Here is a 27377-nt window from a genome sequence, read left to right on the forward strand (position 1 = left end):
CAAAAACAGGCTAAAGAGTGTCTTTAATCCGTGAAAGATGCCAGTAAAGATCTTTGGTTTTACAGTCACCTTCAAAGCCGTGTCCTCATGACAGCTAAGGAGCACCAGATACCAGATATAAGTTTCTCAGCAAAGGTCCTCTGCAATCCAGAGCCAAATACGACTAATGTCATGTTTTTCTCAATATAAACAGAAAGTTAATAAGATAGAAATCTTCATTCTCAAACTGAGATGTCTTGCTGACCGAGAGCCACTGACGCATTCGGTCAAATGACTCAAGCTGGGCTTTTACTCGACTAGACATCATCAAACATCCCAAGAAGGCCCATCTCTGGATTCCTCCTGTGCCGAAAACAAGTCGGGTAAACAAACAAGAAACCGGCAGAATTAATCATTTTGTCAAGTGGCTCTGTCAAAAACCATATGCATCATATTTGCTGTTGGGAAGTGCTATCAGAATGGATTAATGATAGTACAGCTCTGTTTGCTTCTTTCATTCCATGCTTTTACGCAACGATGTCATTATTCACATTTCGTCTGTTCTGCTCTGGAACTATATATATGTATATATATATACACACACACATATCCTCATATGTACAGCTGCTGAAACCAGCTCATAAACACCTATATTTTGCACAGTGTGGCACTAAAGTGGAATACTTCAACTCTCATTGGACCCACCCTAGTACGATATACATACTGTTAATACTTTTCAGAAAGAAAACTTAAACTGCATATGCGACATTAGGAAAGCTCAGTTAGATTTAATAGACACATCAGCCATGCAGATGCGATGCCACTTTTCATTCTTATTTGTCACGGCTGATGACTTCCTGTCCAAGTCATTTGATGTAATGGGAAACAAGAGAGTCTGCTGGAGCAGAAACAGCTTCTGCAGAACTCGGTCAGAATATCCGCAGCATTTGTTTTATGATGCTCTTAGCAGAGTTTTTTTTTTTATTGGGTAAATTGCAGGTTGGTCATTTTATGATTATTTTTACTGTGACAAGCAAATTGCTTTTACAACCTTTTATATATTTCTTCCATTTCCTCCTTTTAATGTGTTCTGCTTTCATTCTGCTTAGAACTCTGAAATGGATCCCTGCTTGAAAAGAGTTGCATGTACAGCCGAGATTAACTGAAGCTGCAGGAGAAGAGAGGTATATAAAAAGCAGTGCTGTGATTTGAAACTATTCCCTGTAGGTCATGGGGTCAGCAGATTTATTTGGAGCTACTTAGATTTTGCCTTTACAACTTTTAATAGAAGTGACATAATTTTTTTCCTGGTCTGGTGATGCAGTTTATTAATAAAAAATGGTCTCCGTACATATCCTTCTGGTAAATCTTGAATTAACTGATTTAATTTAAGTGCAGAGTAAACTCGATCACATTGCTTTCACAGCGCAAGTCCTATTGAGTCTCTGCATTCTTGCACGATTCAGTAATCGCAGAAATTCATGCAAATTTTTTTTTTTTTAAATCAAGATATCCCCACATTTTTTGCACTAATAATTGTGAGTATGTTGCAAATTTCCAGCAAAAATTGTAAAAAAGAATATTTGGTTTATCTCCTACCTGCAGGTAACAGTATTACTTACTTCTACTACTCTGCTGACTCACCATTACTTGATGTCAAGTTAGTCTGCGATTGATACGGCAAGTAACAAAAAAATTGAGCTATTTAAGTTCTAAAAATGTTAGTCTTGTTAACAAGTCTGTCTGCTTGTTATTGTTCCACTTATTTTTTTCTTCTAGATGTAGATTTTGGAAGCGGTTTTAAATGAGGGGGGAAAAAAGAAATCACAAAAATCCTTGCAAATATTTTGATACTATCACACAGAATCAGTAGCTGCATTTCCATTATAAACATGTGCAAATCTTTGTCTATATTTTGCTAATGTCAAAAAAATAAAATTTCACAATTGTGGTGTTTCCATTAAATGAAATTAAAATCGCGAATAAGCTTGTTCACACAATAAGTCATTAAAAAACATGGCAGCGACAGATTCCAATGCAGTTCTACAAAATACATCAGTACGGCTGAAAAACCACCTCATCCTGGCACATAATCTTTTTAAAAAAATAACATTTTTCTAATTTTGGTTTCCATTAAGCAAATGGATTTTCTATCATTTCAAGCTGTTCAGTATTATGTCTAAAGGAAATGCAGGTATTGATTTTGACTGCAAAATCCTGGAGGGAGTTTTTACCTTGGTCATTTCAACACACAAGTGTACAGTTTGGGAAACTAACTTGTATCTATGGATTTGATTATATCCATCTTATTCTGCGAAAAGGAAAAAAAAAAAACTGAAAAAGTTTCAATGAATCCTACTTGTCAGGGCTTCACAGTTACACCAGCTCTCTGTCACACAATCTCAGAAGGTGAAACTCTGTGTCCTCAGTTCTAGCCCAGACACAGCAAACAGTGAAGATGTCATGTGTTTGCTTTGGTCGTTGTGTCTTCTATAGTCATGATTAAATACTCCATGTACCCAGAGGACATACGCATAAATCAGGAGATTTATGGTTTACCATGATGCAATGCTCCTTGCCCGTCAAGACTTCCATTGCCTCTAAATGCGCCTTTTAACTTCTGATACCAGCTTTTCGCTCCGTAACACCAGCACCCAGTGTATGTGGGTAGCTTCTGGCCTGACAAGTCATGCAACAGAAAGGCATCGTCATCCACTGCTGGTAAGGGGTGTGTTTTGTCATGAAACCCAATCATGTATTGGGTTTCATGACAAAACCCAATACATGATTGGGTTTTGTCAATCATGTATTGACAAATACATGATTTGTCAATACAACCGTCTACATCTGATGTAGTTGGTGCTTACAGGAAGACTCACATGGTAAAGTCTGAAAGCATGTTTGTTTTTACAAGTTTATGAGTATATGAATATTTTCACTTCACATTAACTGTGCTATGGTACATAAAAAATAACTGACAGGGCTTAATGTTCTACAAAATTCATGTCTTTTGACATACGGTATGTTTTTACACTAACATACATGGCTAAATAAACAGCAGCTCAAGTATGATATTCCACTTCCTGGATTCTTCTTAATGTTAGGTAACAGAAAACTTACAATAATAAATTAACTCTAAAGATATCTGCAGATTCTTTTTTCATCCTCTTCTTGCAGTATATTTGCCCTGACGTGGTGTGTAGCTAATGACTGACACAAAATATAACTGATAAAAACATCTGATTTACAATTTACTGCCCATTGTTAATCAAACACAATCTGTGTTTTCTCCTTTACCTACGGATTGAACAGCATGGTTTCTGGTTTTGACAGAAAGGCATAAAGCACAAAAATCACAATAGCAAGGACAAAAAAGACAAATTAGAATTTATGTAATAAAAGCTTTCAGAATTATGGAAACTCAGATATCCATTTCTTTCTGTATTACTGTTCATTCTTTCCATTCTCTCACAGGATCTTTAATGATGAAACAAGGTGTGGCACATGAACAAAATTAACGTCTATGTTTTTGTAAAAAAAAAAAATTTCTCCCACATTCTCTTTTTCAGGAAGGGCAGGAAAGTTGTGGGAAATACTGTAGGACCAATAAACACATCTTACTGGAACTCTGAAATGGATCCCTGCTTGAGAAGGGATCCATGGTTACCTGGTTTCATCACCAGGCTAAAAGCCCCTTTTTGCCCCTTCTTGTTGTCGACCTAGCTCACTTGCTTCCTAACATCCTCACCCCGAGTCTCACTGTTAACTTATCGCTCTCATCCCTCTCTCCCTGACTGCCTACTCTGTGTTCATCTTGTATTTCCTTCATCATTCTCCTCATTCAGCCCCGGTGTTTGTTGAAGAGCCCGTAAAACTGAAACCAGCAGCTGTCCAAACACTGATGACCCCCCGCGGTGTTTGTGGGGGATACAGGAGGGGGGGACGTCAGTGCCCCGCTTGCCACCATTTTCCCAGCTAATTTTCTGCTGTTGTAACAGCTCAACGTATTCACTATTGTCACCATGACATGCCGCCCAGACTGCAAGAGAGAGCAAAAGGGAAGAAAAACAGAGGAGCTGTGGAAAATATGGTGAAGTAGAAACAAACTAGGTTCTGCAGGGGGATCGGGTAAAAGCAGAAAACAACTGCATGAAGCAGAACTCAAAACGGCATGAAGGATAAATTGGCATAAATGATGGCAAGAAAACACAAGTCAATGCGTATATGTAATTTTAATTGTCTACACATTCTTTCAGGTGTTAAAGTGAATAAGGCTTTTAAATCCTTCCTTTTTTTTTACTTAAATCATTCAGTAGTGGTTTATATGAAGTGGAGCTTCAATGCTTTGGTCCGAATTCCTGGTTATTGTAGGCCACCTTTTTTTTACCCCGGTTTGGAGGAGCTTCTGAGAGTAACTCGTATCGGTGCCGTTTCTCTAAATCTGTCTGAGGAACTTCCTGTTTGGCCATTTTTGTGGGAATCGCAGATAACATTAGTTAGTGCCAAAAACGTCACTAAATGCATTTGGATCAGAAGTACCCCAAGACAAAAATGGCAAAAACAATTCCAAACTTTTTATGTAGTAGTGCTATTCAAAACATGCAATAGGGCTTTGCCCTCAAGGAGCTAAACGCTAGCACAAAGAGCTAATATACGCAAAAGGAATGATGCTAAAGATATCAAAACATCAACAAACCAAATCATGTCTCTAATAGTTTGTTGACATTTCAGCGTTCGCCTCAACTTCCTTGAACTTTGACTATGAGATCACTGCAAGAAATAAAAATGGCAGATTCAAGAAAATTGTTAGCCAGATGTCCATGACCTCGTTTTTCAGTTTCACAGTAAATACTGTGATGTAATAGTTCAAAGAACGTAATATGGAGTAGAGGAAACTGACAGACTGAAAAATATGAGCCAAACAGATAATATGCGGTACTGGGAAAGACTAATTCAACTTTTATGAACTCCTAAAGACTACAAGTACACAACAAAATGTATTCATGGGCTAAAAAAGTGGATTTTAGATCATATGTTCCCTTTCAGTAAAATACTAAGAGATGCACTGAAATAGTGACAAATTATAACTTAAGATTATCCCCAAATACATGGAATAAGGACAATTTTCAGCACTTATATTCAAGCTAAAATGATAAAATACAAGATTTCACAGCTATACAAGTATGAATTCAATAACATACTCTGAATTTACCATAGGTAGACTTTCATAAATGTTCTATATAGCAATTCTGTTCCAGTCGAGTTTTTACAAAAAATAGTCACTTTTTTTTAAAGCTCCTCTGACTCCAGTCATTTTATGTTTTGAGCAGAGGGGAAATTGATCCCAGGTTATGTACTTGTACACCGATTATTTAAAATAAAAATATATATATGTATAAGGGAACTAATGTATGGTGACTCTCCCTTCTGTGACTATTTGGCTTATCTAAAAATCATGAGCCATCCCTCTTTAACGAGAAATTATTGTGACACATACCTGAAAAATAGTGACAAATAATACTGCATGGTACAGTTAGAGCAGTGTTGTGTAAATAAGCTTAGTTTTATTCTAGCTTGAGGGTTGTTGGCAATTAAGTTCTAAAATATTCCAGAATCAGCTTTTCACCTGAGGGATGTTCAGCACGTGTGTTTTCTTTCTTTCCTTATTACATCTGGAAGCAGCTCAAGTGTCAGCCATCTTTAGCTTGTGGCGTCTTCATCTACTCCAGTCCGAACCGTTGGGAGGAGCCAACTCCCTCGACACAAGATGGCGACAACTCTGACGTGCGCCTGAGGACTCCAGGTGACATCTTCATGTCTGTTGTTTTTCATAAGCTACAGCTAAAATGAGCAGATGTCTTGAGTCATCAACATCCCGTGGCCAGTGAACGTTCACGCCCCTCAGAGTTACGCTTAATTAATCTTTCACCTGATTGGATGGAATAAACATTGGGTCAGGTGTAAATCGGAGACTTCTTCCACTTTCTATCTCAGAAAACTGAGTACTGAGCAAAGGTGGTACAGAAACGTCTGCTTTTTATTTAGCTGCTGGCTGAGATTAGAGAGAAAAAAACCTACATGACATAAATAAAATCTTAATAGCTACAAGCTGCACTTGTCATAAGGTTCTATTTGTGTTTCAAAGCCAAAAGGAAAAAAAAAACTTTCTTAAATCTGTATCTAATGGGTGGCAAATCATGTCACCAGTGAGACTGTGACAAGAACAAGTGTGAGATGAAGCATGAAATATGTATTAACAGATGAACCAATTACTGACTTTTGGCCAATTTACAATTTCCCGAAAGGAATATCGGCAAATTGTTAGATTTTAGCTAACTTCAGACTTTCCTTATTAAAACTGTTCAATATTTTCTTTATATTGTGGTTGAATATTCTCCTCAAAACAAAATGCTTATTGTATAATATGATATATTTTCTTCTAAAACAGACCAAGGTTAAGATGTACAAGTAAAACCCAGCTAAAAAAAAAAAAAAAAAAAAAAAAAGCAACTGCAAATTCTAGCTCCTTGAAAAAAAATAGTGTGATTTGATTTCAAGTCATACTCAACAAGATCTGTTCAAAATTAAGTTTGAGAGATAACGTATTTCCAACCTCATCATCCTTCAGATGTTTCTATGGCTTAACAGGAGTCAACATGTGGTAAAGATTGGGGTCTTCATAAGGCCCCACAGTTCAGTATTAGTGTTATGAACAAAATATGAAATTAAAGTATACAGAAGTCCAGACCAGAGAGAAACCAAAAAGGATCTGAACGTGACAGAAAAAGGCCGTCACATTCTGTGCCGAGTCTCCATTGTTCTTGCTGGACTCCATGTGGACGTCATGTTTGTTCGAGTGTGTGTCGCGTTGTCCAAGCAGGTATGGTCCGCTCCCTCATATGTAATCTGTGTCACTGCTGCTGTCTCGGTGCGACTGCAGGAGCTTAAGGCAACAGCTGCTCTCTCCTGAGCAAACACTAGCAGCACAGAAACCTTTCTGCCTTTCTTAAACCAAACCAAATAATTCAGATTCCCTTTAAAGGGATGTTTTTAGACAGAACCTTAAGGTATCATCATTTCTTATTTTTCCACATTTCCACAAAACGTGTCCAGTAAAAAGTGACTGTTATGACAAAATCATAAGACTGTTTGCCTTATGATTGGGATCAAAAATGGTTCCACAAACAGACATGAACAAATAATTAGCAAGAGCATGACGATAGTAGGAGCAGGATAAGTACAAACCTGAAACAGGTTTCATGATAATATAAATAAGTATCTGTTTTATGCTAATATAGTTAGCAATAATCCTGCCCAGTGTCTGTGTTTGTAGTTTTGAATCACATGTTCAGGCCAAGTAGGGCTAGTTTATGGTCAACTTTTGTTAGTTTCACGCTGGGTTTTCAACTTGAAGCAAAATGTTTAGTTACTAAATTCTTCACGTTTTGAATTAACACCATTTGATAAGTACGCACATAGGAAACTGGAAAACAGTTTTAATATAAATAGGGATTTGTTTCATGCTAATATATTTTGCAAATTCTGTCCAGTGTTTGTATTTATAGTTTTTCATCACATGTTCTGGTTCCTAAAAGCTAGCAGGCTAATTGCTACACCAAGTTTCTGGTTGACTTTTGTTAGCTTCAGTCTGTATTTTCAACATGAACCAACATTTTAAAGACAGTCACTTCTTGGCGCCTTGAATTATCATCATTTGTTGACACTGAACTGTGTAGCGTCTATAAAGTTTTTTTCTGATGTTACTTGTGTTTTTTCTCAGTCACAGCCACAAACTCCTTAGCAGCTGAACATATTAGCTGCGGGCTAATTCCTGTCATCTTACCACTTTATTATTCTGTATTCTGTATTTTTGGTTCTCTCATACACTATGAAGCCGTTCTCTTCCAGCCACGCGTCAGTCCGTACCTGCAGGAAGTTGAGGCCATAATGTGGCTAGCAGCAAATTGCTAATATTTAAACAGATAATGCCAACTTCTTCCATCTGGCACATTTATTACCTTGCTGTGTAGATAGGGAAGCTTTACTGAGATTTTCTTCATTCCTCATAAACAATGAGTCAGTTTTGAAGATGCTTTGCAAAGTTTGTAGAGGTAATTGGCTTTCTGGCTACCGCAGGTGGCAACAGCTTACATAAGGCCTCATTAACATCCTTCCAAATGTCCTTTTCTGTCCCCCCCACAGTCAAATTACACCAGAAAATGTCTTTGTTTTTGTCTTTTTAACTTGAAGTAATGGATCCCAGCTTTAATTCGGAGAATCATGTAAGCAGCTGAAATGAAGCAGAAAGGAAAAGAGTTTTGTGTGCCAGCTCAGGGAGGAAATGCCTCAGTTTATAAGATTCATTTATTCATTAAAGTATCGATTATATTTCAAAATGTGAGCCCTAGTCCCATAAATACTGCCATTTTTAATCGAAGTATTTACTCATTTGTTGTGTTTGTGTAAGGCAGGGGTGTTAGAGTCTGTGTTCTGTTACTTTTACACCCACCTCTGGTCCAGGACCTGAATAAAACACAATCCTGACCGACAGTTTTGTTAATGACCTAATTATTTTGACGAAAGTGTTATGGAGAGGCTCGCCCAAACGCTGAAGGGCACTGTCCTTGAAGGGCTGGAGTTTGAGGTCTCCGGTGTATGGCTGAGTTTTCTCATTACATAAAAGTCAGCATTCCTGTTATCTTTCAAAAACAGGGCAGTCCAAGAGGAAACTTCTTGCTTCTCACACCTCTCTCCTGCATTATTTCTCTGGAAATTATTACCCCGAACCCAGCACTGAATGCTACATTTTCCTGAAATAAGCAGCAAAAAAGTCCTTGTTATATATGTCACTTGGGCATAGCTTCCAGTCAGAAGAGCAGCAGCTCTTGGAACCAATTATGTAATTAGCTGAGGCACACAAGAGTGTTCCAGGTACTTTGGAACTTTAAAAAAAAAAAAAAAAAAAACTTTGACTCACCTCAGAAAACCTTTAACTATTTCTAGAAACTTCTCACAGTATGTGTATTGCTAGAGAACGTGGCCAACATAAGGTATTTTATCCATGGACAGTCCTTTCAGTCAGTTTGATGGAAAATGTGTTTTCAGTACATGTCAACCACAATAGTCCTCATTATCCTTTCAGACAAATACGAGATTCTTACCAGCATGGGCAACAGCAGGTCAGCAAAGTAAACAAAAGCTGCTCCAAGTGTGAATCCCACAGCCACCGGCAGGAAGGCGAATGAGCCGTACTTCCCAGAATCCTCTGCCATGTCGATTGCGGGTGCCAGCAATGACCAATAGGATGCAGCCAACATTACCTAAGGTATGCAAGAAAAGAAAGAAGAAAATTATTCTTTATTAACTGCACTGGAGTTGCTGGACAATGCAGATTTTAAACTAGCAATCACAAGGGTAGAATTTTATTTCATCTTTTTGCTGCGTTTTATGATCAGGGATCATAAACGGCTTTACTCAAACGATTACCTACGGCCCAGTTTCCTTTCTCAGTGTCTGAGCAAAAGGAGTTATGTCTACACTGTTGATTTAAGCTGGTGTTTCATTGTGCAACAGTGTTTTGTAAATTCTGCCATTTGTCATGTGTGGCATTTCCATTGACTTTTTTTTTCTTCTACGGATAAAAGCAATATCATGAGGAGGATTTGGACAAAACAGTGGGCGTCACCTGCATAATGTTTTTACAGCTATATATTTCATAGTTAATTCCTCACAAGTAGGACAAGAAAGTGAAACATTCAGGTACTTCTGTTAATTGCTACCATGTTTTAAAATGACTTACAAATGTAAAGTATTCCTTTGAGGAAAACTACAACAGGTACCTGGATGTAGCCCAATTTGCTTTTTTTTTTTGCCTTTAATTAAAAAAAATTGTCACAAATAGATAAAGCAGACTTAAAATCCAGAGAGTACTTTTCCTGAGACTTTTAAATCTCTTAGTAGAGTCCTGGTTTGAGTAGTATCCAAGCAACTGTTACTTTGTCCTCCTCACTGGACAAATTGATAATTATAGTATATTCAAAGCAGCTAAACTCAAGGTTTTGCAGTATTTTCATTTTGTCAAACTTCAGATAGACTTTTTAATAAAGATGGTTTATTAAAATTTAATGGGATGCTTGAATCTATGGTGTTTGGTTTTTGTACGCTTAGTTAGACAAGAAGTAGGTAAAATTTATATAAGTGTAAATACCCCAGTAATGGTAAAGGGTCTACTTTCTGTTAAACATGGATTTTTACATGAACAAAATCTCATACTGGTCCTTTGACACCAGCTTTCTTACACAATCCAACAGCAGGGGAAATACAAGGCGGAAGCTGCCAATCAAAAGCAATTTAAGGTTATTGTTCAACCAATCAAGCGCTAAAACATTATGTGACTTCACAGCCTCTGGCACTAGGTTTTGTATAACAATGTCTTGACAGTATGTGCTTTAGTGCAATTCTGTGAGCCGAAAACTCACTTAGTTCTTTTCTGATTTTTGTCCAACTGTCAAAAGTGGGCACCAGTCAAATTCTTGCAATAATCGCCTATAAAATAAGGCGCTTCCATTTCCAGATGCTTTCTCATGAACCTGTCTGGGCTTCCATCTTACAAGTTGGAAAAGCCATGACAGTTTTTATTGTAATAATATAAGATGCAGTAAAAACCTTAAACAAAATATTCTTTTTAAACACATAACTGTAAGTTTGTGTCCATGTTAAAAATTAAGTTTTGGTTTTTGTATGCTGGTTTTATTAAAAATTTATGTTTTCTAATAAATAACTAAATCACAACTTCTGCTTTGAAAACATATTTGAGTGATTCACTGTCACTGTTCAGAATTTAAGTAGTGAAACCACCAGATATTTTTTTTTTACATTTTACAATCATAAACCCCAGTCATGATAACCATCAACATGTGTTACAGTAATGGTTTATTTTTCAAATGCATTTACACATGGGCCATATTTCTTATACAGTATTACTCAATAATAGATTTAACTAAACTTCAGGGAATGTTCAGTGCCTAAAAGATTTCATTTGTATCCATCCCCTGACTTATACTTTTCATTAACTAAGATTTTCTTCTTTTGTCTTCATGCTGTAAAAGTATATAATGTAATTCAAGAAGCATATACTCAAAGCTAATGGGCTTCTTTGTATGGGTAGGGATGTAAAACATTTTTTATTTTTTTTTATAAAGTATCTTAAAATATCTTACAAATATATCTATTTTACGCTGATCAATGATGGCAAATTTAAAGGCTTTTTTATTTCAGCTTTTGTAGTTGCAATGGAAGAGAACAAATGTTCAACCTAAGAATCCACACCATACTAATAGCCAAACAGTTTCCTACACAACCTTTTTAAAAAGGAAACTAAAAATTCGGAACAAGCAAAAGATGTAGATGAAAGATGTGGCGTCGAGAAAGACTAGGAATTAAATTTCTAGCATGTGAGACACTGCGAGAAATAGAGTTGAAAGATCACTGCGATGCTTCCGCACTTTCCAAATGACAGCCAGCAGAAAATGTATTATTTAAATGTCAATCACGCGACATCACTTAACCCCACGGAGAACACCAAACCGACTTGGCTGACTTAAGATATGAGAAGGCAAAAAGAGAAAAGATATAAAATTTGACAAAACCTACAGTAAAATGAATTTAAATGCTTTTTTAATCTTTATTGAACTAGCTTAGTTCAATGAGAACCAATGGTTTAGTATCTTTTTATACAGATATGAACATTTCAAGATTAAACTGCATTGGACAAATAAAAAGAATAAATATCTACAATGCGTTTCTCTGCAACCAACATTTCTATTTCTGTTTCTTTTCCATTACGTTTCTACCCACGAACCTTTGTTCCATCTCCTTTGCAGCTGCCACACCACAGGCCCATTTCACAGGATCCACTTTCACTCATTAAACTTGAATGGGACAGTCTCTCCAGGCAACCCGAGTACCTGTTCCAACATCTATTTTCAACTTCTTACCACTGGCCAAACATTGGGAGTTTCTGCTCTCAAATGATAAAAGTGATCTGCTCATGCATATATTGATGTCTATGGGTAAAGCTTTTCATATATAAATGTATTACTAAGAGTATTGAGTTTAATCCTTGCTCTTGAAATGAAATGAGACTGTAGCTGCTTCTATTATATTTAGGTACGCTGACATTTTCCAGGTAAGGTTTGTAATAAACTCTCTCTTACTTCCTGTGTTTAGTATTCAACAGCACATCTATGACAAACGCATTCTGAAGCAGAGGAGTGTAAAGCCATTTGGCTCTGAGAGAATAAATAAAAGATTATATATGACGCCTTGTTTACTGGCATCAAAAATCATCTATTGTTATGGCTATAAGCTTTGAGAGACACGGAACGATTACTTTTGCTTTAACTTTGAGAATTTCTATTGAGAACAGGCTCTTATGTTAAGTGATTGGACAAAATGCAATTAATTTAAATGATTTTAGCAATAGCTACTGGAAAATTGATTTTAAAAAATGACATGATATACTCCTGATTCAATTACAAGAACAGATCTCGTATTAAAGGTGCTGGCGCCACATTGTAGCTCATCAGGTCCATGAAATCTTTACAGTATACTAAAATTAAGCATTTATTTAACAAAATTTTGTAAATTGTCAATAATGGTGTTGACACATCATGGTTGTGACGAACAACTTAGGAATAAAAAAGAAAAAACTAAAGAACAACATAAGCGAACCAGAGCTGCTTAGCCCCCTTAGCAAAGGAAGAGGACCTGGGGTCCTCTGAAGTTCTGATGCCCCCCAATAATGCCTGATTTTTTTATTACATTCTTTTTATGTCCGACTGTGTTGACAAAAACTTGGGACAAATTTCAATTGAGTTGAAAAATATATAAAAATGATTTTTAATTACATTTATTGATACTTTTATAATTACTTATTTGAATACTTTTACTTAATTGTCATGATATATTATCTTAGTATTCCTTGATTTATTTTTAAACTATTATAATGTAGCGTGTTCTGCTCCAGGACAAGGGATTTTAAAGACACCATTCACCTACTACAATGTTTAAAATAAAAAATATTCAGCAAACACCACGAAAACATACATTGTTGTGCTCACATGGCCCAGGTTAGTTTAGTCAGATATTCCAAAAAAATCATATTTTGTGTATATTTTATTCAAATTTTGTGCTTTATCCATAGGACCCGTTTTGTCCCTCTTCTCAAGAATCACAGACACAAAATGAGTCACTTACTGAATCATCAAGACATTCAAGGGAAGAGTTTCAGTCACAGTGAAGCAGGTGCCATGCTTGACTCCTAAATAGGATCCAAATATGGGATAAGGTTCCCACCAGGGCAGATGTTGCTCAGGAATGACAATAAGCAGGTCACAGTGTTGATGCAAATACTTCAGAATGCTGACCAAGTATACAAAGAGCAGCACAGAATCCATTTTCCTCTTTAGGAAAATACAGATTACACGTAACAAAATGTCAACTTGTTCATTGCCAAATGAACAGAAGGTAATTCACATTTAGAAAAAAAAATCTTATTTAAAACTTACTTCTCTGTATAGCAAAACAGTGGACAGCATGCCTCATAGAAGAGTTAATGTCCTTTATGAATGTATGTATATAACGTTGATTAAGTTTTGCGATTAGTTTTTTTTTTTAACTATAGCTTATTGTTTTTGTGTTGTATTTCTATATGCCTTTTAATTTCCTACTGATAAACTCATTTTCAGCATGAGCGACAAAGGAATATTTTATTCTCAAATAGATTCTTTTACATCAGCGATATCCAGCTTTTGTGTTTCAGCCAATTTTACACCTTTTCTTAGGTGTTAAACATTCAGCAGGGTAGATTGCCACAGGTTCTAACTTGTTTCTGTGCTAATGCTCAGCTTCTTTGGCTAACATTTACTACTTTTACTATTAGCCACATTAGACAAATAGAAATCTGATGGAGATGTTGACTGAAGAGCATTTTTCTGATTTAAGTTGTAGCCACAGCAGAACTGGGTAGTTGAGCGGTATGGAAACTTTGCCAGCTATGATGAGCATCCGTAATTAGGAAGCATGTATACAGCTAATGTTAGCTTATGCTCTCTGATATTTTCGCTCCTTTGTTGTGTAAATTATCTTAGCGCTAGCACAGCTAGCTTCAGGATGCTAGCTTGCCTTTCTCTTTTGATCTGTCTTATAGCCAAATACTTCAAAACAATGTTTTAACTTTTGCCTTGTTAGCTACAAAAGGTAATTAAGGATCAACTCTAGTAGTCTTTGCCATGCCAGCAGAGTTTTAGACTTCAAATGGCAGTACATTGCTTTGATTCAGCCACCTCCATCTCAACTTTATGCCAGTTTTCTGACCTTCCTTCCTTTTGTTAGGGCTCTTAAGGGCCCAAGTTACTGCTCTCATATATTTGCTCTGAATCTTGTGTTAATGATTATCATGACCTCCTAATCCCTATATACACCTTCACTTTAAGAACTGAAATTTGAGACTGGAGACTTGGAACTGAACAGAATTATTCCCTAGCAAATCTACTTTGTAAAAATTACTGAAACCTTCATTCTATTGATGGAAATATGCAAAAATAGTACTTTAAATGTTTATTTTAGCATTTGGTGGTAGGCTGCAAAACTCATACAAAGAGGTTTAAGAATGGACAAACTCTGAAAAGTACAATGAAAAATTATATCCTTTCAGAAGGTGTTTTAGAGATAAAAATAGAAACAACTATCAGAAACTACCTACTAATAAATGTTGGTGAAATCTGATACCAAAAGAAAATAAGCGTAAGAACTCCCTGCTGTGTTTAGCAGCAACAGTTGGACAATTTCCACAACATGAAGACCTCTCAAGGCAATAGACTCAAGGTATTTCTGTGTCCTTGGTTTCCTTTCATTCCATTTTCTCTTCTCTGTGATAATGCTAATGGTCTCCCTCAGTGTTGATTTGTGACGCCCGGGGTTTTTGATAAAACAGAAGTACGTGACTCTGCTGGAAGGCGAATAGGCTGGACCCCATGAGAGAATCAGACAAAATGAGGTTCGCTCAAATTGAAACACACACACACTTTTCGACTGCTTCAATAAATCAGGCTCACCTTGTTATCGCGGAGTCGCTACTGCAATAAGAGTTGCACATTTGAAGTGGAACCTTAGTAAGAAATAGAGTGGGCGGACTGAATTCATGTCCTGCTATCAGAACCACTGTGGATCTATACCAATCAGTAAGCAAAGATTTCACACAACAGAAGGTTTTCATCTTGTTATTTTGTATTCAGCCCCAAAAGGCAGTGAGTGGCTACCCGCAGATTGTACTTTGTCTTGATTTCTGCATAGGATGAATTTTAAGTCTGTCCACAGCATTTTAAATCAAGACCAACCAAAGCTAACAATTTCCATTTGTAAATAAATAAAATACAACTGAAAGACATCCTCACTAGTTCATAAATATGCCAAACTTATTTCTGAAGCATTCTCACAGTGTTTTGAAAATGTCAACACAATCATCAGCATGATATTTTCTAATGCGTGCCTTGCTAGAACACATACAGAATTTAAAAAAATAAAATAAAATAGAAGGACTAGGAGACAGAAAGCATAAAGCCACTAAATCAATGCGGCCACCATTAACGCCGCTTTTCCAAGCACAACGGGGTTCTCTGGTCTTACAAGACTTGAGAGCAATCATCTGGGTGCAGCATAATCAATTTTGTAATCAGCGAACACCAAGCTGAGCGGGAGGTTCCATCTGAGCAATGGGAGTCAATTTCAGAAAATAACAGCAAGCTTTACAGAGAATGTTAAGTGCAAGTGCATCGATTGGTCGATGATTTCTGCAGCAAAACAAGAATTTAGTACAAAATGTATGAAGAAAGTTGACCAAATGCTTTTGAGGGCTAATCCTTACAAAGTGAAATATAGATGTAACAAATATATTTAACAGTTTTAAATGTTTTAGCAAATATCTGATTTATACAAGTTATTTCCAGTATTGACAATTGTTTATATCTTATGCAGTTGACCTGACATACTAGACATCACTTACTGAACTAGACTCCGACTCATGTCGACCCTTTCCTGTCTCTACAGACCTTAGTAATTGGACATTTTGAAACTTCATATTCAAAATGTCAGCACAATAAACCTTTATAATTACTTTTATCTTGTGACGCGGTCCTTCAATATTCAGAAAATTCACAAATCATTCCAAACAAGTGTCCTGCTTAAGAAATCCATCTCTCCTTGCCGTTTTCGTGTCCAAGGCTCCGTTTACAGAGAAACCGTAACCAGCCACTGCTTTCCACTTCTCCAATGATTGGTGTCTCACATTGGCAGTTTTTGATACTTTGTCTCAGAGTGAAACTTTTTAGGGAGCACCGACCAGCGGAAGTGTGTTCAGGAAGATGGCAAAAACAATGGCGGGAAGCATTGTCCCATGTCGTTCTACTCAACTTGTTCAGTTTAACAACTTCTGATAAGGAATGTGTTTCATGAGCACCTGGTTCATTGGAGGTAGGTTACTGTTTTCTAAATGAGGTGGAAGGTAATGAGGTGGAAGCTAAGGGTCTAAAGCACATGTGCGTTTCAATGACATGCCTAGATCACAGCGCCTTATAGTGGCTTGGCATGACAACTACAACTGACTCAAGGTGTCTTTGCCATCTCATCTAAACGTGGAACTTTTCCCCAAACAACATCCGATAATACTGGACGTTTCCCAACGTGTCGAGTAAAGATGGTCGAAATGAAACACATTGCTGCCATGTGATCAACTACTTTGCAGTTTGTATGAAAGAAAAATTACTACCTCATAAGGTGGCAGAGGAGTGTATATGTGGTTTGAAGTGTGTGGTAAAATATTTCTATGAGAAGATGAATTAGAAGATTACCTTTGAACTAAGCTAGTGTTGGGTTTATTTATTCCTCAGAAAGTAAAGACTTAATGCAAACTGAATAACTCATTTAAAACTCTATAGTACAAGCAGGAAGGAGCTTCTGAATTTCTCTAAGTTATGTCTCTAAGCCTGTAGAGCTATAGAGCTTTTTCATTCCAATAGACGGGCTGTTTTGCCAGCAGAGGATGGTAGCTCGTCTAATCCCAGCCTTTATGTGAAAACAGTAACATTTGGATAACAAGAACAGAGACACACATGAATCAAGTTGATTAGTGCACAAAGACCTACTTTACAAAATGAGCTTCAAAAAGCACTTGAGGCAATATGACTCTTGCATATTAAACAGATGATATAAACACATTTCTGTCTCCCCATCCAGAAAGTTTTGCTTTCTGCAACAGTGGGCAAATGTAAATTAAACTACAGCGAAGGTGAGAAAAGGCCAGTTTGGGCAGACTGAGTGTGATCTATTTTAATAACATGGAATGCTACTTCAAGGCTCTCTCTTATTGGAAAAAAGTGTTTCTCTCACCATTTCATTGTCTATTTCATCCACCCTGAGTATTTTAATTTCTAAAGGACTCTGACTTTGTCCCACCTGATGTGTCACCTTCAAGCTTTTTTTAGTTCCTGTTTGCCATCATCTCTGACTATTTTAGTCCTTTTTAAAGTCAACCATCATTACATTAACAGTACTGGTCCTGGTATTTTGTGTATAGTGCCAGGTGGCCAAAAAATGATTTTGAATGAACAATGATGATTTAGCATATGACAATTCTAAACACGTATTAATAAGATATTAAATAAGATATTAATGTATCAGTTTTATGAGGCTGGAGTGTCTAAAATACCCCCCCGCAGGCAGAAGAAGCTTAAGTTAGAAAGATTTTAACCCCAGCCTGCTGCCAGAGTGAGGAAACACCATCTCTGACCCTGAACCGCTGATACAGCTGCCCTGATGCTTTGTGTGGCTCAGATTATATGGAGCTATTTCAGCTTTGTTAACCGTAGGCTGACCTGATGCTTTGCTAGAACTCTAACCAAGTTAAATTACTCCTGAAAGCTCGGGATTATAGTGTTCTGGATGTTAGCCCCTGCTGGGCCGAACTAATGTCTAAAATGCCGCACATTTAGCGGCATTTTAGATAATTACACAGCACAGCATACCACATGCTCTCTGTGATTCATCCAGTGCAAAGCATTCTGCAGTCTCTTTTAAGTGTACACCTAAATCCATGTAATCCAGGAAAGGACTGAAGCTGTAGCAAAAATAAATAAATGCATAAAGCCATACTAAATCTATAAGATACACCAGAATATTTCTCTTTTCTAAAATAAAAAAAAAAACGTTTCCAATGTCACCTTGCAGCATTTCATTAGACGTAAAAAGAAAAAAAAAAAAAAAAAAAAAAAGCTTTTAGCAAACTACATCAAAAGCAGATACAATTTATTTCTGGTCTCAAAGCTACAAGGGTCTGTAGAGAGAGGAGAGGATTTGGTAATATTCTATATCGAGGTCTGCAAATTTGCTGAAGCGTCGTGTTGCATGTGTGGCTGTGAGTGTTCAACACAAACTTAAACTCACCAAGTTTAAGTAAATCGAGTAAGCAGTGTTAGTCCTGTAACACTATTGTGCTTCTCCCTTGTGTCAATGCTCAATGACTTGCCTTCCTACACAGAAAGTTGTTTAGGCATTTCCATCCATCCATCTTCTTACACCCTTATCCCATTGGGATCAGGAGAGGTGCTGGTGCCCTTTCTAGCTGTCAACAGGTGAGAGGCGCTGTACACCCTGGACAGGTCGCCAGTCCATGGCAGAGACAGGACAAACAACCATGCCCGCACACACTCACACCTAAGGAGAATTTACACAGACCAATACACCCAGTAAGTTAATTGGATTGTGGGAGGAAGCCAGAGTACCCAGAGAGAATCCAAGCATTCACAGTGAGAACTATGCAACTATGCCACAGGTAAAATTGGCAGAAACATTACTCAAATGGTGCAGCAACGATCTAATCATGATACACTCTGCTGACTCTTTGTTTGTGCTGAAGAAGATTTGCTCATATTAGCATGCTAAATGTTTAAACTACGTATAGGGCATTCAAATCTTAATTTGACATCCAAATTGACTGTTGTCATGGTCAATATGACCAAATCCATTCAAACTTGTAAAAAGCATTTATGAAAACATTCAAAATATTTCATAGATGCGACAGGAACTGAAGGTCCACAAAATGTGATGTATTTCTTCACATGTAGACCCAGAAAAGACTCTCTCTCTCCATTCACAAACAAAATCCCTTGGGGGGGAGGGGGAAACCTTCTCCAGGTCCACAAAACATATTAGTTTTGTGCGACCTCCGCATGACACGCTCTGCTTCTTCTCAATTTAACACTGAAGCAAAGCAACAAACAAACCCCACTTCCGACTGTGTACACGACTGAGCAGGAAGGAAAAAAATGAGTGGATGGCTGGATGGATGTGGCAACACAGATGGAAGGATTCAATAGTTTGAAAAAGCAGCTTTGAATAGTTAGTGTGCTTTTGCCTGCAGTTAATTTCAAACATGTTTTAATTAAATGCAATCAAACAAAATAGAAAAAAGCCTATAATCCGTTAAGCAGGACCGCTATACAAATGTTTTACACATTTTGATTTTTTCAAACCTGCGAGGAGGCAGCAACCACCCATCTGGTTTTGAGGCAAGATCTAACAGTTTGAGAGTCAGGGTGTGAACCGATGAATAATGAGAAAACCTGACTTTGTATTCCAATATTTTATGCTGCAATCCAGATGACCCTGAAAGCTTAAAAACATTTTTGCACAAATGACTGGAAAAACTACAACTTTGGAAAGTTTGCAACCAGCGGTAAAGAGCAGTGGAATTTATGTGCCATTATACACACTTACTAGAAAAGTCTTCATATATATTCTCATATTGTGTCACACTACAACTACATCAGTACATCTCACTGGAATGTGCATATGGAACAGACCAACACAAAATGGTAATTATGAAACTCATGTAAAATCATACATCTTTATTTATCGCCGTTATAAATCTGTAGTGCTGTGTCTAGGTATTTCTAGTTGAATTTTCTTTCAAATATTTTTAGAAATGCTTTTGAGAAAATTAGTGAGTAGGGCAGGTTTTCCACAAGGATATATAGAAGATAAAAGGACTCAGTGCTTTGCTACTAATAGTCAACACTATAATAGCTACATACGGTCAGGAAAAAGTTTTAATTTAAAAAAATAGTGAGGGAGAGGGAAGTAGGTCACTTATGCTAGCTTGACTTTGACAATTTTAACATGTAGACGTTCTGCAGAATTCTATAAATAGGTAAAATAAATGTAAGGTCACAAAACTTAATGGGAATGAATGCATTTGCTTTATGTAAAACTTTTGCCATTTTGAAGTCTTTAAAAGAGGCTAAAGCCTGATTTTAATATAGCTTCATATATCCTTTAAAGATTGTACTGTACAGCCCACCTGGCATTAAAACAGTATTGGTTCAACAAAGAACTGGAGTCCTGAAGGAGCACTTTCAGGGATGCATTAGGGAGGGAAACTGGTAAAAAAAAAAAAAAAAAAGATAAAAATGAATACAGATGAGCCACCAAATGTGATGGGGAGTAGAGGACAGATCAAACAGCCCCAGCAGTCTCTGGAAGCCACATTATACTGCTCTTCACAGACACGGCTCTTGGTTGAAAATGAAATGGAAGCAAAGCATGAAGTTCCTATCTGTGAGTACTAAGCTGATGTGTAACATCCAAACACTCCAGTTGCAATGAGGCGGCACATCTACCATGGGTGTGTCCTTAAGAATAGAATCTTGCTGTTTCAATACAGAAGCGAGTCCAGATTATACTTCATTTTCATTCCTTTTTCAACCAATATGATGATTATGGCATAATGAGAGTTTGACCTCTCAAAGACTAAGAAACTTTAATTTGTACAAAACACACCACACTGAAACTGGAAGACATTTTAAATATCTAAACTAAAAACATCAAAGGATTAAAATAAAAACCACAAAACTAAAACCATAAATAAAAATGGATTATGATGTTTCTGTAAATAAAATTGCCCTCCAAAAATATCATCAGAATGAACATGGGTCATAAATTTCCCAGATATTAGTTAGCATGATTTCTGTTCTTCGTTGGTCGTCAAGCCAGGTTCGCTCAAAGAAATGGGTATGTGGAACCTATTTTGTACAGCACACTTCTGATATTTTATCCCATTTTTTTCCCTCATCACTTATGATAAACAACATCAATTGCCACAAAATTAGAGGTGAAAGCAACAAATTTGCTTCCAGTAAACTTGTTTGGAGGATCTGACACGATCTTTGCATCGATAAGCTTCAAAGTTAAAGTCTTTTGTCTTTGTTGGTTCTCATTTGAAGCACAGCTCCTACTTGCTCATGCGTTTATTTGCAGGCAGGTTAGTACTGTCGATATGATTTGATCCACAGTTAAATGTTGGATAGTAAACAGCACAACATTATTGCCAAATTTGTTCAGTTTACAAGCCAGAAAGTAAATTTTTAATCCAACACTACATCCATCAGGCTCTTAGGAGGCAATAGAACTTTCATTAAGATTTCTCTCATTGCTTCAACTATCAATTTTTCTGCACAGTTACCATTAAACAACACTTTTTTCAAAGTGTCAGAGAGTTATTTAAAAATAACAAGAAAATCTGGGATGGAAACGCAAAAAACACTTACAAGCTTAAAAACACATTCAAAGTGTTTCAGCGGATGAAATACGGCTAACAGAATATGAAAGTCATCTGTATGGGAGAGCATTCGACCACACGGGGCCAGTAAATGACACATTATAAGCCTTCATAGAGTGCCATGTTCAGCTTTCCTTCTTCCCACTGCTTCTGCTATGGCTTAATTTATTGTATTTTTACTGGCAGCTTCGGTTGGCAGAGCAGAACTGTGAAAGGAATTGCTTTGCTACAAGCCGAGGAAACACTTTCTCACTTGCTGCTTTAATTTCAGGTTATTCTTGGCAGCTACTGGCAGTCCAAAGTGAACAGAGTTGATTGAAAACTTTATAATTTTGTGTTAAATCCAGTAACATCATTGATGGGCTAGCAAAAGTATTCAGAGAGCTAGAACTTTTTACAGCTAACCACACAACAACCAAAACTGTTCCAAGTATGGCTCGTGGGCTTTTGCTAACGTCAAAGGAGAAAACCTACAACCGCTTAGTGGCACCGCTAAAATCTGATGCCACTCCATTTTTTTTAAATAGAAGTTAAGTTTCTTCAAAGGTTTTTGTGTCGTTTCTTCACTGATTGTTGTTGCAGTGCCCCCAGAGGCGAGGAGGCAAAAGGGTTTAGCTTGTTTGACAGTAAAATGTGAAAGGGAACGGGACCAGCTGAAAATGGGGCAAATATTGCAATCAGTATGCACCAATAAACTTTACTCACTTCCGAGACAAACACAGATATCTGAGGTATAGCACTGGCTGATACCAATCCGATACAGAAAAACAGGGCTGACCCGACTTAAAAAGGTTTGTCCTTTTCCCCCCCAACGCAGACAAAGATGTACTGAGTTACAAATTTACTCAATAACTCTGCACCAGTACAGCACACTGAAATACACCAGTAGCTTCACAAGCTTGGCCAAACATGTGAAAACCACAGAATTTTAATTAATTCAGTCAGTGTAATTATCAGTATGATAGCCAATGTAAAATAAATAAAGAAACTGAAACTGACAAAAACAACAGGTCGACTACCTGGGTCAAACATGTAGTCTGAAAGGAAACCTGCTTTCCTTTCAGAAAGCGAGAAACAAACCTTTCACTGGTTCAGAAAGTATGATTAGGAATTCTAAAAATAATGTAAAATATATAGTTAAAGCATGAAGTTGCTCAGAGCAGAAGACAGACTACATAGATCTGTCTTTATGAATTGGTACATTGTCACCATAAGCAATCTGGATTATTATTTTTATTTTTTTCAATATTGAAACCGATTCAGATATTAATATTGATTTGAGGCATGTCGAGTTGCAATTTTGGTCCCCAACTGAACCGAGACAGATTTGTTAGCTTTAAAACAAAAACTCCACTTGTAACAGCTTTCAACATTATCTCCGTATTATATTCTTTACACTGGCTTCCTGTGCGTATTTATATCTCTTAAGGGCTTTGCTTTTTATTAATCTGAACTTTGTGTGCGTAGCAGGTCCTTAAAGTCGTCCAGCCAGCTTTTATTTGATGTTCCAAGGACCAAACTGGAACAGGTGAACGGGTCTTAGGGTGAACGGGTCTTTTTGGTGGTTTCACACTCTTTTAAAAGCAAACTGAAGATGAAAAAAGTTCAGAAAAGCTTTAATGTTTTTTTTTTAGCATATACCAATTAGACTACAGTAGCAGTGTTTAAGTAGCTTAAGTATCTGGCTATGTTTTGTTTTTTTTGTCGTTTACCCCGTAGTGTTTCTTCTTGGTAGTGGGCCTGGCAGGGGTCAATAGCTGCAGGGGAAACCACCATGTTTCTCACAGGCATTGTAAGAGACCATCTGCAAATTTAAAAGGTTTATAAATGAAATATTCCAACAGTCCAGCAGCTACGTGGGCCGCAAAGCCAACAAGCACCCCGATGGCTGAAATAATTCCCAGAAAGACGGCGAGTAAAAAACAAGCAGCCAAAGAGCTGTCTGTTTGCAATAAAACAGAAAATGATGTAAGCAGGAAGGATGGAGGTCCTTCCTGGAGTAAACAGCACGAATGCGTTGAAAAAGAGAGATGCACTTGTGTGAATACAGGACTGGCAAATCAAACCTCCGAAAAACAAAAGCAACACCTTGAGGAAGGATTTGTGTATCAGAGTCTGGAGTGGTGCTGCAAGTGTTCTAGTTTGCTCTGAGAGCTCAATCTCACATTCAGCACTTCAATAGTCTTCTCTGTGATCAAACACTTGGTGTTAAGTTGAAACACTTCTTTCTGAAGCACGGCAAATGGGTGCGTTTTGAGCAATGACATCTTTCCATAACCTTAAACTAGAAAACAAAAGACATTATTGGCATGATTTTTTTTAAATTTAGCATTAAAATACACAGTAATAGAACAATCTTTACAGGATAACAATGTCTTTATGTAGCATTGCGGAAATAAAACATTATTCAACCGCAGTCTAACTGAAATATTAAACAGATAGGAAAACCAGCTTACATTGTAGATGCATCAATTATTTATGTGTTATAAACCTCTGACTTTAGTATATTTGGAGTTTTCCAATAGTTTTTCTATATTAGATCAAACAAAAACCATACAAGTTCATTTTTTAAACAGATTTTAGAATTTCAAACTTCCCGGAAAATATTTCTAAAAGGTTCAACAGTTTAAGCATTTTTAAACAAAAGGCAGACTCAAAGGAAAAAAAAAAAATAGATGAACTTAGCAGCAATATTCAATCTTCCTGTTATTTGTTGAAAGGTTGGCTTTGTCTTGAAGCACAAACATTTCTGGATACGTCATAGAAAATACAGCTTCCTTTCCAAGTCCTCCATTTTCATTTTCACACAGGAGATGGTCGTTGTTACAAGGACAAATGAGGCTTTTATAGTGTTTAGGTATGACGAATTGAGGGACCAGGAAAAGATCTGTCTTTTGAGTTTCTGAGCCAATCATGCCAATTGGAAGATTGTTACTATTAATAATAATAACAATGACACTCAACATTTTACACCCCAGTTGTTGTTTGAGCTTAGTTATGTACTCTCAAAATATTTGATGGTCTTTTAATATCCCCAAAGTCATCCTCCAAGTTCAGTAACCCAGCTACAACCTGCCACACTACTAGAATTATGATACAAAATAATTTAAGACAGCATTCAATCGTCTAAAAAGTGATTATCCCAACTAATTCACCACAAGGTAAGACACCGCAATACTGAGACATAGCAGGTTTTCATTAGCATATTCATTTTAATGTTCATTGTTGAACACCTACAAATTGTTTAGAAAGGTTACAAAAGCACAAAAGTTTTTCTTTCAAAAAAAAAAAAAAAAAAAGATGGCAGGACATTAATGATTTTGAATTGTGTAGCAGCTACTGGACGAGGTCTTGCATTCATCAAGTCAAACGAGAAAGCCTCTGTATACCAGAGTACTCTAGAGTAAACGCGAGGCCATTTGTTCAATAGCTTTAGTTCATATGAAACAGAACAATGATTCCAAGCTCATCAGGAATGCTACAATAAACCAAAAACTATCTACAAACCTCTATGAACTAAAGAACTTTCTGCAATAACTCCCCAAAAATACAGGAGAGGTAGATAAAGTCATTCAATAATGGGAAACTTTAAATAACTGCCACTACAGATCCATCAACATAGTATTAAACATCACAGAGGGTGAACTTTCTATTCCCCATGAACGTATACTGAGTAATCATCCACAGTAAAGCCTAAACAGAATTTGTTCCATCAACTCCTTCAAAAGCTATTTGCAATCAGAGTTTCCTTTATCCAGCATCAGACTGAAAGAACATGTTTTACAGATGTAATTTCCTCTAAATGAAGGTACAAAACTGCTGGTTGTTGGCCAAGTTCTTCAGACAGATTGATAGATGTGCCTCAAATGCAATTCTTCAAGGAAACTGCCTTAAGAATTGCTAGCTAAACCATCTAGCAGAAAAGCATTATGAGTTTATGACATAATGCAAATGGATGACATATCTGCAAATGAAAAAAAAAAAAAAAACAAGTTGCCATTTCACTCCTTCAGACTGAACTTTTTCACTTCAAAATTATTCCTCAGAACATTTTGTACAGCCCAATTCCAACAGTCCATACGGATGTTTCATACTTTTATTGATGACACACAAGTTAAAACAATTATCTATAATCTATTCAGACTACTGTAAGGTCATCAGAGTTTAAATTTAAGCATTTAAAGCAAGCAAAAATGGCTGAAACAGTACACATAGTTTGTAAGTAAGAAATAATATTCATCATTATTTATCGTTGTGGTGAAAAAAATTCTAAGAATTTTCATTCATCATAAAGAGAAATTCAATCAGGTATGTTTAAAGACCTTCGAAACTGTATTGTCTGAAATTAAATGTTTGCTACTGTCCCGTAGGAGTATAAATGAATATCAGCACATTCAAAAATATAATTAAATATAGTGCAATTTAGTGCCATTTTAGAGATTTTAATGTCACTGGTGTTCTGAAGAAGCCTCTCATAATGATTATATCTTAAGAGCAGAATTCATGATTTATGACTAGGCAACAAACTCTTCGAGATGAAAACCAAGATACACCAACTTTCTCTGACCCTCGTCTCTGAAAAGAACAGTCATTTATATGTTTTTCCCCTTATTCAGTATCTCGGAAAAAGAAATACAGAACTGGCTGCTGCAAATTTGCAACACCGCCTCTTGCTGGTCACTTCATGTAATCCATAGATTTTATAATATCACGGCACTTGACATGTGCGGATATGTTGAACACCACTGTTTTGTCAGATTAATGTCAGTGTTTGAACTACGCTGTGTTCACTGCGATTTGACATGCAGCAACACAGCAGAGGTCCGTTCAAATAAAACACACAGCAGATTTCACTGTCACTTCCAGCTGCCTACGGCTTTAGCTTTTGTGATTCTGATGTGGCGCGTACGCCTGGAACAAATATATCTGGAGTTAGTCTTCAAATTTAATAGACTGTAGATTCCAAAGACAAGGCAGACTTCTACCTCCACTCTCCAATAAACTGTTTTTAAAACTATTAAATACAGGATTCTTCCATATTTTCAAGTACTTCTCATAATGTTCCGCAAATCTGAGTACAGACCTGGTACTGTTATTTAAACCGAAATGAATTTAATTAGTAGGGATATATATTATGCAATAAATCATGAAAAAAAGACAATGCTGAATTTACCTTCTTATTCGGCACAGTCGTAAATCGTTATTTAATGCATGACTATTGCCCTGCCTTTCCCCCCCTAACCCACATGCATTTCTCATATACAAGTGTTTGATGTGCTTTGGGTTCTGTTTGAAATTTGCTGTACAAATAAAAATTATTTCAACACAGATCGTTTAATTTTAGACTTCTCAAATCAGAACTAGCTTACTGTACACAAATACGGGTTTTCAAATAAAGTTTAAAGCTATTTTTAATCATTTGGGGAATCAATAAAAACAAGTTTTAATGTTTTAGAGAAAATAAATCAATAAAACTGTAACTAAGGTAGGCTGCTAGAAAGTGCAGTTTGATTACATAGCAGTTCAGCTGAATGGTGTCCTTCGCTGTCTCCTGCCTGTCTGGGTGTCTCACATCTCCAGCGTGAGAGACGCAAGAAAAAAGTTAGATCTAAAAACTTGCTTGTGATGGCGGAAAAAAGACAAAACCACCAATAAAACGCAAATTTAGAGCATGGCACGCAGCAGAAAGCCATTCATTTAGAGCCAAATCTCATAACTCCCCTTCTGA

The 27377-nt window shown here is 36.8% G+C and overlaps 1 protein-coding gene across 2 annotated transcripts in view; it reads right to left on the bottom strand.

Annotated features, from left to right (window-relative positions):
* The window catches only part of slc39a11 (solute carrier family 39, member 11), a 143764-nt gene that overhangs the window by 105414 nt on the left and 10973 nt on the right, over positions 1–27377 (bottom strand). For both annotated transcript variants that reach the window (XM_032573656.1, XM_032573655.1), the window contains exon 4: positions 9141–9299. In XM_032573656.1, the coding sequence (XP_032429547.1) occupies positions 9141–9299 (159 nt within the window). The remainder of the gene's footprint in view (positions 1–9140; positions 9300–27377) is intronic.

The sequence above is a fragment of the Xiphophorus hellerii genome, chromosome 10 (genome assembly GCF_003331165.1).
Source record: "Xiphophorus hellerii strain 12219 chromosome 10, Xiphophorus_hellerii-4.1, whole genome shotgun sequence".
NCBI lineage: Eukaryota > Metazoa > Chordata > Actinopteri > Cyprinodontiformes > Poeciliidae > Xiphophorus > Xiphophorus hellerii.